This window comes from Physeter macrocephalus, chromosome 19 (assembly GCF_002837175.3).
Source record: "Physeter macrocephalus isolate SW-GA chromosome 19, ASM283717v5, whole genome shotgun sequence".
Classification (NCBI taxonomy): Eukaryota; Metazoa; Chordata; class Mammalia; order Artiodactyla; family Physeteridae; genus Physeter; species Physeter macrocephalus.
In genome coordinates this window covers 62,812,894-62,830,510 of record NC_041232.1, presented here as the reverse complement: position 1 = coordinate 62,830,510, position 17,617 = coordinate 62,812,894, and the positions used below count along the sequence as shown (strand labels likewise).

The window sequence follows — 17,617 nt, the reverse complement described above, 5'->3', positions numbered from 1 at the left end:
ATTTCAATCCTGCCTCTCCGTGCAGCGCGGGGTACAGCGTCCGGGGCCTTCCAGGAGGGCCAGCCCGATGCCGCCACCTCTGCTCGGCCTGCCCGAGTGCCTTAGCTCTGGGCCACCTGAGGTCTGGCCACTCTGTGCACACTGTGTCTCCAGCCCTGCACTGGGCATCCTTTTACACATTATCTTGTCCTTCAGGGGCCATGCTCCAGGCCACTACAAACACTCCCCGGCAGAGGAATCTATGAAAACTCCCTCTGCAAACACCCTGAACTCTTGGGCCCGCTGAGCTTTCCTCGGCTCTGAGCAGCTTCTCACGGCACAGGGTGCGACCTCACCAGGACTCAGGCTTCCCCCAGCTGGCTCGCCGCATGGGGACACGGCGGGCTCTGAATCCAGAACGCACAAGGCACGTGGCACGTGGGGCTGAGGCCGTGGCTGTCCCTCGGTGCCCCGGCTACTCTTCCGCTTCTTGGAAGCAGATGTCTCCCCCGTCCTCCCTCTGAGATGATCAGACAGACTACAAGGGGGCGGTGGGAGTGCCAATGGCCCCATGGCCTGTAGGAAACCCCTACTATGAAGCCCTCGTTCTCCAGGCACATCAGGGGAGTAAAGCGGGTTTACATCCTGAGAGCCCGCCTCCCCCTTCCTGGGGCTCGTCCCCTATAATGGACTTATGCTCAGTTCCACCTGCCAAGAAAGGACCTAACGTGAGCCTTTTACAGTTTCTTCTTTAAGTTCAGTTGCATTTCGTTTTGCATTTCATTCAGCCCCTGCTTACCCCAAGCCGACTCTTCAGCTGCTTCTAAGATGGGATTCGGGGTCAGCTGGTCTTCATGGTCCCAGGGTATCCCTTCCCACAAGCCCCCGGCCCTGGCCAACACCCCACCCACCCTCCTCCAGGGGGTGAAACCAGCTGTGAAAGGACAGCCCAGAGTGAGGCAGGCAGATGAGAAGCAAGTGGGAGGATACGCCATTCTCATCCCCCTGGAAACCTGTCCAGAGTGATGGGAAAATGGGACCAGAGAGAAAGGGTGGGGAGAGGGGACCCAGAAAAGAAGATAAAGGAGTGAGAACAAAAAGGAAGACTCTGGACGATTCCAGAACCAGACACCTACTGACTAAATAACAGAGAGCTGGTTTCTCAATCTCTCATTTACCAGCCTCTTATGTCCCCATCCAAAACTTTCAACCCTTCCCTGAAGCTCTCTCTCTGATTCTTGAGTCCCCACATCCAAGTCCACCTTTGCTGCTGAAGTGTTAAGAGAATCTTCTTCTGCTGAAGTGTTAAGAGACTCTGTAGGAAACCCCAGATAATCGGCAGACACTAGTGACAGTGCCCCTGATGTGTCGGGGCTTCGGCCAAGAGCTGGAGGGGTTTAGGGAGTATAAACGGAGTCCATGACCAAGCACCAGCAGTCTAGTGATGAGGACAAAAGACCTCCATAGAAGGCTACCTACTACAGGAAGACAAGGTAAAGGGCCGATGAGGGGACAGGACAGGCAAAGACCTGGGTTCAAGTCCCAGCTTGGTCAGGTCATGACACCTCCATGGACCCCAACTTCCCTGTCTGTAAATGGCATGGAGAAGCTAGAAGGACCCTCAGAAGCCACCGAGTCTCCTGGTTTTTATATGAGGAAGCTGAGGGCACAGAGAACTGCCACCAAGTTTGTGGCAGAGCACCCCACCCCGGCTTTATCATGGCCTCCTACTTAAGAATCAACGAAACACACACACAAGCATCTTGTCACGTGACAGAACTGTCCAGGGCAGCTGCCCCGACACACACACCCCATGGTATAGCAAAGCCCTACAGCCTAAGAAAGATCTGGAACTGAGGTCACTGCTCACCTTCCCTCACGACAGAATAGAGGAGAGTTGGTTTAACCAGCACCATGGACCGAAGTCAGACACAAGCAAGTGGGCCCAGGCAATGTGTCAACACAGGTGCTTTGGAGCTGGGAGCAAGTTACTGCTGAAGCCCATATGGCCTCCCTCATCTCTCTGGACAGGTGCACTGGGAGGCTGGACTGGGGGTTGGGGATAGATGGAGTTTTCAGTCTCTGATCCCACCATCTCCCACAGGTGGCACGAGGTATCAGCAAGAACAGCTCGACAACCAGAGGGTGTACGGGACCTGGGGGTCACCGGGGACGGCTCTCAAAGAGCAGCTGCCTCCTTCCCTCCGGGCCACACGACCCGCACAGGGGCCCCCCCTCGGGATCTCACAGGGAAGCAGCAGGGGGAGAAGCAGCGGACTCCAGCCTGGTCCCAGGAAGCTGGTTGGCTTCCCTCACACCCACAGTCTGCCCCTCCCAGTCCTCTGCAAACCTGGAGCAGAAGCGATCTCCAGAGTGCCCCCCACCCCACCAAAACCTAGGATCCATCATCATCGCTGATGTGCGAACCTCCAGTTCACTCATTTTACTGCTGTATAATAGTCCACCGTAAGGATGTATCACAGATCACTCACTTTATCGCTGTATTACAGTACACTGTAAGGCTATCTCTCGTATCATTTATCTATTCTCCTCTCAACAGATCAGTAGTTGTTTACAGATGTCTGTTATTATAAATAATGCTGCTACTGAAAATCAATCTTATGAATCTCTGTGTTCTGGGCAGGGAGGGCTTCACTGTGGGCTGGATATTCAGGGAGAACTTTCCAGAGGGCAAACTGCACCCTCCCCTGCCCCATTTCCCGCACTCCCGCATCACTGCCTCTCAGGAGCACCATGGTGAACAGCCCAGGAACCCAGACAGACAGGACCACGATGACCCCAGCTGGAGCACGGAGCTGGCTCCCTACCTGCTGCAGGGGGGCTCGCCCTCGGGGGAAGGAATAGCTGCAGTCCGCCGTCCACTGCAGGGGAGAAAGGAGTGGTCAGTGATGGCAGGACACACAGGCTCACCCTCCCTCTGCCCTGGCCCCCCAGGCACGGTCCCGCCCTGCTGCAGTAGAGCCAGTATGAAATCCTGCTCAGCCATTTTCAAAGACAAATCTTCCTGTACCAGCAGGTCCCACTTGGCATCTCCCAGTGCCACATGGAGGTGGCCCTTCGGCGTATGTGTGGGGAAGGCAAACTCATTTCCTGTCACCTACGCCCACCAAAGTGATGAAGAGCCAGCTACATTCCAAAGCCAACCAGACAACACAGAGGGTAAATATGAGTTTTGAGAAACCAGCACCATGTCTGACCACCTAACCATGCTTCAGCCGTACTAGTCCCTTACAGTGTCAAGGTTGGAGCTAGAGGAGAGGCACGTATGTGTGGATCATACCGTACACCCAGCCCCAAAGTACGGTGGACCTGTGGACTGACAGAGGAGAGCATGGCACTGGGGAAGAGCCCCAGACTGGCCATCAGAAGCCCAGTGCCACCACTGACCTCAGGGGCCTCATGTGCCCCAAAGTGTGATATGACAACTACCAGTGTAACAGTCCCCAAAGCCTGCCACGTAGGGGGTCTCTGGGTCCTACTCTCCACCCACTGAATCACTCGCTGAGGGCAGCACCTGTCTTCTCCATTTTGACAAGCTTTCCAAGGGATGCACCAGAAGTTTGAGAGCCACTGAAATCCATGTAATCTCCCAGGCTTCACTTTGTCATCTATAAAATGGGGACAGCAAGGCTGGGTGACTCTGCAAGGTTGAAATGAAGGGACTTTGTAAGCTACACCAAATCTATATACAGATAGAAAGTAGTAGTAAGAGTACAGCTCTTCCACGGTAATGTGCTATCTATATACATGGTGGTGCTTTTACTATTGTGTTAAACGTTAGGTAGGCTCTCCAGCTCATGTTGAACATCGATCTTGACCTACACTCTGTCTGATTCATAAAAAGCAGAGGAGCCCAGTCTCTCTCTGTTTGACACACTTGGTCAAAACTGTGAGTGAGTGTGGATGGCTCGAAGCCATCACCGTCCTGGATTTGTGAAACCCTGGCTAGACACACCCTCCCGACTGTGGGTCAAGGGCATGACCTTTGTACAGGAAAGACATTTTATTACGCCGATGATACAGGCTGGTACAAGTGTACTCTACAGCAGTGCTGGCCAACGAATAGGAACCACAGACATAATTTTAAATGATCTAGTAGCCAGATTTAAAGAAGAAAAAAGAAAAAGGTAAAATTAAACTTAATAATGCATTTTATTTATCTCAATATATGCTTATCTCAATAGGTAATTGATATAGAAATGATCAAGGAGATATTTTACATACTTCTCTCCGTACGAAGGTTTTGAAATCCGCTTAAAGCATGTCCATTTCAAGTGCTCAAGAGCCACTTGTGGCTAGTGGCTGCCCTATTGGACAGCACAGCTCAGCTCGAAGGAATTGGCAAAGGCAAGGTACCAGTCCCAAGAGAGTGTGCCCTCAGAGCCACTTCTTGCCCATCCCTGCTCTGTACTGCAGAGGAGCTGAACCCTGCCGACTCAGCTGGCTTCCAGCTGGGTTGGGCCAATGGGAGACAGGAAGAGAAAGAAGCCGCGGTGTTTCCCCCATCTCTCTATGCTTCAGGCAGCATTACCAGCAATGACTGGATCTCCTTCAAGGCTCCAGCCTCACCAGATAGGCCCTCTGTGCAAGACCCCTAACGCTGGGCTCTGGCAATACCATCTCCTCCCTTTGTGCCTCAGGCCTAGAGGTGGTAATGGCTCCTTGTGGTTGTTTAGTTTCTCAGCTCTTTTATTATCTGGGTAACCAACTCCCTGGGTTAAATTCCCTCTGTCTGGATATTTGTCGTCTCAAAGCATCTCTGCAAAGATATGTATTAAATTATAGGAGAAAAAAAGGGAAAAATGAGAAATCTATCAGACACCACCTTAAACCAAGTGATCAAGGATAATATCATCTGTGATAAAACATATTACCACCGTGGACTTCCCAGCCAAATGTCCTGAGAAGGGCCATGTCACTCCTGAGGTGTTCTTGCCAAAAATGCACAATCTCAATATGATCATGAGAGAATATCAGCAACCCAAAGTGATGAACTTGCCACAAAATGAATGACCAATACTCTTCAAAAGTGTCAAGGTTGTAGGGAGAAGAAAAGACCACGGGAGTGTCACAGGTTGGAGGAGAATAAGAAAGCATGACAATTAGATGCAAATTTGAATCTTGGAACAGAAAAAGGACGTTAGTAGATAAACTGGTGATATTCAAATAAAGTCTCATTGTACCAATGTGAATTTCTTAGTTCAGATCATTGTACTATGGTTATGTAAGATATTCATATTAGGGGACAGGTACATGGGAACACCCTGTACTATTTTTGCACCTCTGCTATGAGTCAAAAGTAACTTCAAAATAAAAAGTAATCCAGGGACTTCCCTGGTGGTCCAGTGGTTAAGACTCCGTGCTTCCACTGAAGGGGGCGTGGGTTGGATCCCTGGTCAGGGAACTAAGGTTTTATACGCCGCGTGGCGCAGCCAAAAAAAAAAAAAGTAATCCACATATGTATATATATATATTTGTAAACTATTTGAACTACTATAAAAACAATCCCTCTGCTTTCCTGCTTTCTATACTTGAGTGGCTTCTCCTTTCCTGGTTGGAGCCTGGCTGACAGTGGGGAGGATGGTCAAGGCACGCAGTGACTACCGGCCAGGAGAGAACTAGATCCTGCACTTCTCGTCCCATCCCAGGACAGCCTTGCAGAGAAAGGCTTCCTCCAGTGGGGCATCCCAAGCACTTCAACCCCAGCTGCATACTGCTGACCTGACATCTCGCAGAGGGGTGACTTGAGGGTGGGCACACCTCCTCCTGGGGTCAGCGTGGTCCCCGCGCGGTCCCTGGCAGGGCGGGGATGGGGTGCAACACTGGCTGCTCCTGACAAGCGGGCACAGAGGGGCAGCTGAGGCTTTGTGCACAGCCACGTGCCACCTCAGCCCCCTGGCTAGGCTCTCCCAGAGAGATTCCAAGCTCCGATGAGACTGCTCTGCTTTGTCAAAGGTCATCCTTAACTTTACACTGGCCAACCTTCCTGAGCACCTTTGGTGTGGGACCTGCCACCGGCGCTCCCTTCACAGGAGAGGTGAGATGTCCAGGAACGGTAATGCGGGGAGGGGGAGGGCGAGGCTGAGAAGGGGCAGTGTGCTCTCGGAGGGATTCCCTAGGGAAGGAAAGCAGATGAGCCGGGATCCCTGGAGAAGAGTGAGCCCAGGTGTGGACATGGCAGGGGAACACTGGCCAGCTCAGGGGTAGAGGGCAGCAAGCAGGACTCTCCCGCTAAGCAGTCAGAGACTCTTCCTGGGTGGAAAGAGTCTGAAGGCTTCTGTTAGGGGAGGGCGTCATCAGAGCTGTGTTAGAACAGGCTGAACTGGCCCGGAGTGTGGGTGTGGGGAACCCACTGGTTGGGAAGCTAGAGTCCAGCATCCAGGTTTCCACTGGGAGAGCAGGCAGAGACAGAAATGAAGAAGTGGCTCTGGGAGCATCATACGGTTAAGCTAGAAAGATAGTAAAGTCCACAGAAACCCACCCCACAGACCCAGCCATGGCCCCCAGGGAAAGCTTTCGTGGCGGGGGAGTGTGGTCCAGCTGGGTCCTGCTTTCCTGACCCCCGGGGAGGAATTAAATGTGAGTCACTGCAGTTCTCCCAGGAAGTTGTACCACTGGGCCCGTGTGGCGTCCAACCCCCCAGCCACATCCGCTCTCGCTGCTGCCTGACCCTACAAGCCCCTGCGAGCTCTCCCTTCCCTGTTCAAAGCTCCTCCCCCGTGCTGGGATTCTGCTGCCACGCTGTCTTCTTTCTTCTTAGGCTGCAGCCACCACCACCTCCCTCCCCTTTGCCTTTTCTGAGCCACCGCCTAGAAAATTCTCCAGACACAGACCTTCCGGGAACCCGTCATTATCTGTATGAGATGATTCCAGAACAAGAGAAGGGCCCCCTTAGGGAACACTCTCCTCGGCCCTGCCCCTATGCCTGGTTCAGCCAGGGCATTTCTCCTTTGAGGTGAAGGGTTTACAGCTGGGAGCAAGTTCTCTGCGGGGTAAGGTGGCCCCTCCTGAAAACGTCGTTGAACACAAAGAGGCAGGAAAAGTGGGAAATCTGTATGTATGGGAACAACGAACATGGAATTCACAAGAGTGATTTTGGGTCTTCACCATAACTGCTATAATTTATTTCTTAATTTAAAAAGATGAAACAAAGATGGCACAGGGTTAAGGTTTAATAAACGGGAGTACAGATGTTTAGTCTGTACTCAAAACAGATGCTTATTCTACTATTCTCTGCTTCTATCGGTACACTTTAAATACTTCATGCTAAAAGAATTAAAATCTTATTATCAGTCATTTGCACCCCAGGATGGACAGTACTTTTGGAGCAGACTTGATGGAGGACAGAGGAAGCCACTGAAAGCTGAGGGAGGAGGAGCGAAAAGGGAAAAGCCCCAGGCTGGGGGAGGCTGAAAGTGCTAAGGATAAACCGCCCCCTTGGGTGGTGTCTGAGGTCCCTGGGGCTCGCCCTTCCAGACATCAAAGTGCATCAAGGCCAGAGCCAAACCATCAGGCTGAATCAGCACAGGAGGAGAGGAAGAGATCAACTGATAAAACCGAATCCATAAACAAACAGATGTGCAAATGGGAACTTAGTATGTGATAAGGACAGTGTTTCACATCAGGGGAAAGGAGAGACCATCAATAAACACAGGGACTGAGACAGCCAGAGAGCCAGCGAGGAAAAAATGACCCTAGAATCTGCTTCCCAGTACCATGGACAACACATTCCAAGTTGGTTAAAATCCAAGATACAAGTTTTAAACTCCATCAAAGTCTAAAATTTTGTGTGAAAAAAGAAATCACAAACACAATTAAAGACAAGTGAGAGCCCACTTGCAACATGTGTAACAAAGGACTCATCCCCAGAAAATATAAAGATTTCATTTGATCCAGGCACTATTCTAAGCCTGCTACTTACATTAACATTGACTCCACATGGAATTTGAGGCATAGCATGATTAAGTAACTGAGCCAGGGTTACACAGCCAAAAAGTAGCAGAATGAGTAAAGGGGATAAATAGGTATTAATTCAAAGAGCCAGTCAAAATGTTGGAAACTCAATGTGATGTATGGTCTTGCATTAGATGTTGAACCAGAAATTTTTTATTGTAGTAAAATATACATAATTTGCCATTTTAAATATTTTTAAGTGTACAATTCAGTGGCGTGAAGTACATTCACACTGCTGTACAACCATCACCACCATCCAGCACTCCAGCTCCATCCGTCTCCAGCACTTTTTCATCCCAAACTGAAACTGTCCACCTCAAACACTAACTCCCCATCCCCCCTCCTCCAAACCCCTGATAACAACCATTCTGCTTTCATTCTCTATGAATTTGACTCTTCTACATGTCTCATAGAAGTGAGATCATACAGTACTTGTCCTTTTGTGTCTGGTTTATGTCTCTTGGCATAAAGTCCTCAAGGTTCATCCATGTTGTAGCACGTGACAGGATTTCCTTTATTTTAAGCCTCAATAATATTCCTCTATGTATGGACCACATTTTGTCCATCCAATCATCCACTGATGGACATTGGGGTTGCTTCCACATTTTGGCTATCGTGAATAATGTTGCTATGAACATGTTGTACAGGTATCAGATCAAGCCCTTGCTTTCAGTTCTTTTGGGTATATACCCAGAAGTAGAATTGCTGGCAAGATCATATAGTAATTCTATGTTTAAGTTTTTGAGGAAACTAGAATTTTTTTTAAACTTTTGCTATAAAGGATATTATTGAGAAAACTGGTGAAATAAAAGGTCTATAGATTAAATAATAATACTGTATCAATGTTTATTTCCTATACTGTAATTATAAGAGAATGTTCTTTTTATGGTGGAGTAATATTCCATTGTATATATGTGCCACATCCTCTTTATCCATTCATCTGTCAATAACTGATTCACTTTGTTATAAAGCAGAAGCTAACACACCATTGTAAAGCAATTATATTCCAATAAAGATGTTAAAAATAAATAAAATAAAATAAAATAAAATAAATAAAATAAAATAAAATACCATTAAAAAAAAAAGAGAGAATGTCCTTGTTCTTAGGAAACACACAGTGAAGTGTTTAGAGATAAAGGGAAAATCTCTCTATATACAGAATCTATTGATCAATTGATCTATCTATCGAGAGACGAGAGAAAGAATATAAATGTGGTAAGATATTAACACTGGAGAATCTGGGTGAAGGATATGCAGGAATTCTTTGTCCTATTATTATAATTTTTATGTACATCTGAAATTATTTCAAAGTGAAAAATTATTTAAAAAGCCATTTTATCCACGGCTTCTTAATCAAGGGGGTGCCAGGAGCACCCAGGGGGGCGATTCGAAGGTCTAGTGGGAACCACTGCTCTCACCCAACGTCCTCTTTTCCCGGTGAAGGGCCTGAGAGGAGATGGGGACAGCCTAAAGATGGGAGCTTCTCAAAGTCAGGAGCTTGTTCGACTGCTTCCTCTGTGCTGGCACAAGGGCTTACTGACAAGGAGACGGGGAACAGGGGAGGCAGGAGCAGAGACGGGCTGGCAGTTCACACTCTCCTCCACAGTGATACTCCGGGAAAACCTTGTGTGTGAGGGGGAGGGGATGCTGCCCAAAGGCTGAGATTTGAGAGAGGGAGAAAGGCTTCTTGCTCCGATCTTAAGACAAGCAAACTAACTAACTAACAAGAAACCCAAACAACTTTCCTGTTGTGGAGGCAGCTTAACCCAGTGATTAGGAGACTGAGTTCTTGAAGTAGCGAATATGACTTCATACTCCTGCTCTCTTCCTCCCTCAGACTATTTCCCCCAAGCTGTAATAATGACAGAAACTGCCATAGCAGAGGTTAAGCGTATGGCACCTGGAGCAAGATCATCTGGTTCAAACCTCACACTGACCACATACTCACTGTGTGACCTTAGGCAGCATATTCAACCTCTCTGTGCCTCTGTTTCCTCCCATGTATGCTGGGAACAGTAACAGCATCTTCTTCATAGCATTGTTACGTAGAGTAAATGAGTTACATGGACACCCCTCCGTGTCCTTTGGTAGCTCCTCTTCATGGCCCCAACTTCTTAGAGCTCAATCTTTGACCCTCACTCCTTGGGCTTAAAATGCCACCCACATGCTATTTACAAATGTGAATCTCCAGGTCATTCCCCTCCTCTGAATGCCACTTTGTACATCTAACTGCTTGATCAATATCTCTGCTAAGACATCCAATACTATCTTAAATCTTTCCCATCCAAAACCTGAACCCTTGACCTTTGCTCCCCCAGTGCTGCTCTTCCAGGGTCTTCCATCTCATTTCTGGAAAGTCTGTCCTTCTATAGGCTCAGGTTATCGTCAAGGTCATTCATTAGAAAATCATGTTATCTGTGCCTTAAAGTATGAGAATCTGACCACTTCTCACCACCTCCACGGTGCCACACAGCTCCAATTCATCGTCACCTCTGACCCTGACCAACCAAGGACTTCCTGGTCCCCCTGCTTCCTTTCCGCCCCACCCCTTGCTATAGCCTATTCTCCACACAGCACCCAGAGTGGTCCAATTTAACCAGTGATACCATGTCCCTCCTCTGCTCAAAACCTCCCGTCGTCTCACCGACGAGGCCCCACAGACCTGGCTCTTTGCTCCCCACCAGACTGACCCCAAAGCTGTTCCTCAAAGTGGGGTACACTCCCACACCAGAGCTGTGCCCTCAACATCCCCTCTGCCTGGAAGGCTGGTTCCTAAGTGGCCTCAACTCTCACCTTCTTCAAATCTTTGCTCAAAAGTCTTAAGTAAGCCTTTCAGACAGCCCAACACCCCGCCCCTTCTTGCCTCCTTCATGTGTATCACTTTCTAACATCTATTTTCTTCTTTGTCTATCACCTGTCTTTCTCCAACTGCAAGTAAGAGCTAGGACAGGGATTATGGCCCATTCTGTTCATGACTTTATCCCAGAGCCTAGAACGGGGCCTGAATTAATCATTCTTAGCTCTAATTATATTTCACTATTTAGCCAACAGTAACTGGCAGGTTTAAAAAATTATACTTTATGCCAAAACTACCAAATAATGTGTAGGAAACCATGCTAAATAAACGAGCAAGCTAAAAGTGACATGTATGCTAGAAACTCAACTCTTGAAAGGTATATTAAGAAAAAATAACACACAAAAATCACACTAGTTTTTTTTTTGTTTGTTTTTTGTTTTTCTCCGCGGCATGTGGGATCCTCCCGGACCGGGGCACGAACCCGCGTCCCCTGCATCGGCAGGCGGACTCTCAACCACTGCGCCACCCGGGAAGCCCCCACACTAGTTTTTAACCTAAAATTATGGTGGGGACTTCCCGGGTGGTACAGTGGTTAAGAATCCGCCTGCCAATGCAGGGGACATGGGCTCGAGCCCTGGTCTGGGAAGATCTCACATGCCGTGGAGCAACTAAGCCCGTGCGCCACAACTATTGAGCCTGTACACCTAAAGCTGGTGCTCTGCAACGAGAGAAGCCACAGCAGTGAGAAGCCCACGCACCATAACGAAGAGTAGCCCCCGCTCGCCGCAACTAGAGAGAAAGCCCGTGCACAGCAATGAAGACCCAACGCAGCCAAAAATAAAGAAAATAAATAAATAAAATTTAAAAAATAAATAAAGAGCTAAAAACATTCAAAAAAGAAAAAGAAAAATTCTTCCTTTAAAAAACAAAATTATGGTGGGCTTCTTTCTCTGTTTTCTGATTGTCTCTGTTTTTCCAATTGTTGCTTTAAAAGTAAAATAAAAATTTAACCTATTTAAAAAATGGCTGGTAATCAGATTAAAAAGTGCTCAACCTCACTAAAAATTGAGGAAATGCAAATTAGAGTGACAAAAGACCATTTGTCCCAATACACTGGTGGTCCTGTGAATAATGCACCAGGCGTTTTGGAGAGCAATTTGGCAACAGCTATTAAAATTGATTCTACTTCTCAGCATCCACCTAAAGAAACAATTTTATATGTGCAGGATGAGGCATGTTCAGAAGTATTCACTGAAATAGCTTGTATTTCCAGGGGAAAATTTGGAAATCATCCAAATGCCTAGCAATAGGTAAATGGTTAAACAATGGGACATCCATACTATGGGCTATTGTGCAGCCATTAAACAGAACACAGCAGATGTACAAGCCTGGATGGAATCCCTAGGGCATACAGCCATGGGAAAAAGGTGAGTTACTGAACAATAATATTCACCAGCTATGATATATGATTTTGAAATAATATATTTCTGTAAGTCGTATTTTACACACACACACACACACACACACACACACACACAAACACACACGTAAAAGCATTGAAAAGGTGAGGAAGTTAACTCATCATTCCAGTGGGAGATAGGGTAAGACAGTGGAAAGAGGACATAACTAATCAGCATTTGAATTCTTACGTACCATGAGAATATATGCAAACAGTACTTGTGTAATTAAAAATAAATTTTTTTTAAAAAAATGAGAAGAATGAGTCCCCACATTCACACCCCACAGGTCCCCTTAAACTCACTTCTTCTGTTAAGCCTTTCATAGGTGGTCCACCATTGATCGCTTCCTCCTATGAGCAAAGATGACAGGAAAAAAGGATTCAAAGGACAGGAGGAAATGAGGGAATGAGAAAAAAGAGGGATGAGAGAACAGTGAACAGGGAAGGCAGAATGTAAGGAAAAATGTGAAAAGAAAGAGAAGGAAAAACATTGTGAGAAAGCGACATCATGCCAATCTGAATCCATCCTATGTATCTGCGTGGTCGTATCTCTCTGTAAGGTCTCTGTGCATGAGACAAAACCCAGGACTTCCAAGTGCCTGAGAGCCTCAAAAAGAACTACAGGAAGTTCTCTTCACCCTCACTGGCTCTTCATTTGACTTGCGAACAAGAATTTAGTGTAAAACACGCTTTCATTAAATGTATCCACTCTTTACAATGGCCCTACGTTCTATCCTTCCAAGGGAAGGCAGCTGGACATGGAGGGGTAGGAAGGCAGTCAGACAAGTCCACCGGTGGCTGTGGTCATCAACCTGAGCAGAACATCAGAGTCACGTGGGGGCTGATGAGATGCCAATGCCCAGGCCCCTCCCCATTCCACTCAACTCTAGGGTGGGATCTGTCCAAGCTCCAGAGCAATTCCAACTTGCAGCCAGAGTTGCGAACACTGCGTTAAAACTTGCTGATGATCCACAAAACCATCCACTAACATCAGAAGTGCCAAACTACCCCACTTATAACATCCCAATCTCTTCCACAAAAGGTTAATAATGGTCAATGAGATTTGGAATCCTAATTCTCATTCCACAGGGGGAAAAATATACTAACTCCCCAACAGCCTATTAGTCACAGCCTGTACCGAGCATGGGACCAAAAGTAGGTGGGGAAGGGGTGGGCACCAGGGCTCAGCTCAGCCACCACCAAGCAGTGGTGTTTGGCCATTTTCCATCTCTGTGTCTCAGTCTTTTCTCCTGCAGAATAGGGCTATAATCCTCCTCCTCCCAAGGACAGAGTAAGGACAGCTCTCAGGATGTGCCTCTGGGGACTTGGAACCCACTGGAGGACAGGCACTTTTGAAATGTGTGGGTGTGGGTGAGGGTGTAATTTTAAATCGGTACCCAAACATGTTGGGAAACTTAGAACATACATTCTCTTGGTTACTCATGTAGGAAAAAAAGGACACTTTTCTGTCTCTCTGTTTCTTCTCTCTCTCTCTCCCATCCATCCATCCATCCATCCATCCGTCCATCCATCCATTTTTCTTTCTAGTTATCGATGGGGGAGGGGTGGGGGAGAACACAACCTTACAAGCATCTTGAGGTATTTTCTTCCTGAGTGTCAACTGCCATCACTCAGATCCTAAAAAATGACCTCACCCACTGAAAAGCAACATTCTTCTCCACTCCCTCAAGGTTTCTCAAGGTTTCCAAGATTCTTAACAATTTTCTGTCCCAGAAACATCAAAACACCACCACAGACAGGCAGCTCAGGACATTCTCTGAGGTTTTTTATTTTTGTCTTTGGCTTCCATTTAAAATTGTCATCAGATTAAATAAAAACAAGCAAAAGTGCTTTAGCAGAAAGATTTCCTGTAAAGCTGTGTCAATAGAGATTGTATTTTTTTAAAGAAGTGTGTTATAATAACACATCTAACCCTGGCCTTGCTTAGAGTTGCCACAGCTGCCCCCTCCCCTGGAGTCTGGACCCCAGCTGTATTTGGGTTGGTGGGAGCAGGATTGAAACATGTCCCCCTCGGCCACCTGCACACAGGCGGGTCCTGGGATCCTGCCAGGTGTTCGCATTCTCCCAGGGAACCTCAGGGAATGCAGAAAGTTTAAGGACTGCATCTAGATGGTACAAATGTTTTCCACACTCTGCCTCAAGCCAACATCTGTTTAACAGCCCACCCGGATGTGGACATCCAAGCGTGGTTAGGTCCAACCAATCCCAGGAGCAGGAGCCGGGAGTGCAGGGCCCAGATTGAGGGCACTTCTCTATCTGCTCTACATCCTGAAAGCTCAGCTGTCCCCACAGGGGGCTCAGAGGCGCTGGGAGGGCCCCTCCTTCCAAAATTCTCCCCGATGGCTGCTCTGGGAACAGAAATCCTATCACTCACAAAGCATTCCTCTGGGGTGAAGCTTCACAGCTTCCTGGGACCCTCGTCCTGTAAGAGCCCATTTCACCTGAAGGAAATTTTGAGGGATGCCCTGCTGGAGGCCACCAGAGTCCACTCAGTGGGGGAGGCAGGCAGCACACGTCAGGCTAGCCCCACGCACCCGTCCACAGGGCCCGAGCCGAGGCCAAGCCCTCTCACCTACTCAAGGCCATTGCTCCAGCAAGCGGTCCCTCTGCCCTGGACCTCTCCCATCAACACACAGCTCATTGTTAATGCTCCCGTTGTGACCTCGCTTCCCCCGGAACCACATGTCTCTCCCCTTTACAGCGAAACTCCTGTAATGCAGGGAGGATCTGCACTGTATTATCCTCCCATCTTTAACCCATCTCCTTGACCTTCACCCCCACCACTGGACCGTCACCCCTCCCATCAGGGTCGCCAACGGCCCCAGTGGCTCCTTTAGGTTATTCTCACTCCTCCTCCCAAATGCCATGCAGCAGCAGTCAGCCCGCCCCTCACACCCTCGAAACACATCCTCCCCAGGGCTTCCAGCACCCAACTCTCACCTGGATTTCCTCCTGCCTCAATGCCAACCCCTCTTGGTCTCTTTTGCTGGTCCCCCTCACATCCCTGCTTTCTAAATGTAGGCAGACCCCAGGACTCAGCCCTTGTACATCTGGTCTACCTGACCCCACTGCCTCGTTGAAGCATCTCCTCTGCTCTCCCTCTTTCTCTCTCTGCTCCAGCCACACCGGCCTCCCTGCTGCCCCTGGAATAGCTCTGCCAGCTCAGGCCTTTGCACGTGCTGTCCCCTCTGCCTGAACTGCCCTTTCCCCAGACATCTGCAAGTTCACCTCTCCACCTCCTTCGGTGACATCTTCCTTGACATTCCATTTAAAATTGCAAACCCCTCCTCACCCTCATCACTCCCCACTCCATTTTCCTGATTTACTTTTCCCCACAGCAGTTGCCATCCACCACTGGGATAAGTTCCACGAGGGCTGAGCTTTTCATCTCTTTCACTCACTCCCAGGTACCCAGCCCTAGGACAGTGCTAGACACAGAGCAGGTGCTCAATACACACTTGTAGAATGAATACTGAACAGATTACAGGCTCACACTACCCGTGATTTTAGAACTTCAAGGATGCCAAGGAAAGCATCGATTTCTCTCTCAGGGCAGATCTTGCCTTCCCTACCCTCCAATGGGGATAAGGTGTGGACCAGCAAGGCTTCACGATTTCCCAGGTCCACTCCTGGTCCTGAGTTCCAGGAAAGCCACAGGTTCATTCTGGCTTTCTAAAAAGCTGGAGGGTCTGGATCTTCTGCCCACCCAGATAGCGAGCCAGCCAGTTGCACTTGGCTTTTCTCCAAAGCAGGGCACCCATCTCAACTTCTCTACTTGGCAGAGGAGCCCCAGGCCTGAGGGGGACAAGTACAAGAGGTGGACACTGGGCCCCAGACCCTGAGCAGAAGAGACCCTCCTGAGCCTCTGGATGCAGACAACACTCTGCTCCTCTGTAGTTTTGGAGCCTCTTATCACCTTTGACCTTCCAACATTCCTGAGGCAGCGGGATGATCCCCACTCACCAGATAAGAAAGCCAAGCCTCAGAGAAGTTGAGGGGTTTGCCTGGGGTCACACAGGCAGCTAGTAGCAAATTTGGAACCAACTCTTGAATAAATATCTACTGAGAATTTAACATGTTCAGCAAAGATGCATGTGACACGGTCACTTCCCTTAATGGTTCACATTCTACTCAAGACAACTCAAAACTTCCAAATCTCGTCCCACAGTCTTTCAGCCGAGTTCACCTTCTACCCAAGACCAGGGCTGCCACAGACTGACCAGGAGCAGGGAGGCCAACCTGAGAGTCTGGTCTGAAGGCTTCATGTGTGTAACGAGGTCTGGCACACAGGGCCCTGGATGACTGTCTGAGAGACTCGATTCTTTGGCGCCAACAACTGCTTGTATTCGACATCAGAGGAAATATTCACAAGTGATAGACTTTTGATTGTGTGCCTTTTGGATAAGCTACAATCGCCAGATCTCTTTTAGAACATGAGCTTGTGAAGGACGGGGAGCAGTGCCTAGCACACAGCAGGGGCTCAGTAAACGAGTGTTCCGTGAACTGTGAGTCTGCCTGGGCCACAGCTGCCCAGCAGCTGCCCAGCGGGGTAGGAGCGGGTAGAGGTGGGTCAGAGGGTCTGAGAGCACACAACCAGGGGCTTCCTGCCTGGATCCCACGCTCTGCTGGGTGGCGCCATCCACACCTTGGCCACCCAGGGCCAGGCGATCAGATGCTGCCTGGAATTAGGGTCCCTTACCCTTATTACCCCACTTCGAGCTGCCCAGGTCCCGTACCTGCCCAGGCCCTGCCCCCTCCCGGGCAGTGCTCACCTGGGAGATGTGGGACTGCGTCTTCTCACTCTCGCCGTCCCCCTCCGTCTTGTCGGCCAGCAGCCCCTGCACCTGGTACTCAAGCACGTAGCTGTCGATGAACCGCTCAAGCTCCTCGATCTCCTGGGAGCGGCTGCTCCCGGCCTCGGAGGAGGCCGAAGCTGCTGAGGAGTTCTCCATCCCTCCCGCTCAGGGGCCTGGGCTGCGGGATACAGAGAACAGGTGGGCTCTGTGAGACACAGCTGGAGGCAGAGATGATGACCCCACTTGAGAAACCCTCCCCCGCCCGGAAGCATTCCCTCATCCAGGCTGCTGTCTTGGTCTCCCAACATCCTGAGAAGTCAGTGGGGTGCCAGCTCGCCTTTAGTGTGAAGAGGATGCTGTGATCCCTCCTGCGTGGGGAAGGAGACTCAGTCCCAGAGAAGGCAGGTAATTTGCCTAATTGGCCAACACAGTAACTCATGCGATGTTGAGCATTAGTCCACACCTGGACCTTACCACCCAGGAACAAGCGGCATATGGACCCAGTCTACAAGTTTCAACCCTACTTCCCAACTTGGAGTTAACAAAATCCACCACAAAGCGGAATAAAACAGACCACAGGCTTCTACGTCT

At 49.0% G+C, this 17,617-nt stretch overlaps 1 protein-coding gene across 5 annotated transcripts in view; it reads right to left on the bottom strand.

Moving 5' to 3' along the window:
* The window catches only part of CTIF (cap binding complex dependent translation initiation factor), a 145,815-nt gene extending 128,611 nt beyond the window's left edge, over window positions 1–17,204 (bottom strand). For 2 of the 5 annotated variants that reach the window (XM_028480315.2, XM_028480316.2), the window contains exons 1-3: window positions 17,003–17,204; window positions 12,513–12,560; window positions 2,808–2,861 (exon numbers count right to left, since the gene is read on the bottom strand). In XM_028480315.2, coding sequence (XP_028336116.1) covers window positions 2,808–2,861; window positions 12,513–12,560; window positions 17,003–17,182 — 282 coding nt within the window. In that variant the 5' untranslated portion in view covers window positions 17,183–17,204. The remainder of the gene's footprint in view (window positions 1–2,807; window positions 2,862–12,512; window positions 12,561–17,002) is intronic. The other 3 variants (XM_028480317.2, XM_028480318.2, XM_028480319.2) reach the window with 2 other exon arrangements.
* Between the last annotated feature and the right edge of the window lie 413 nt (window positions 17,205–17,617).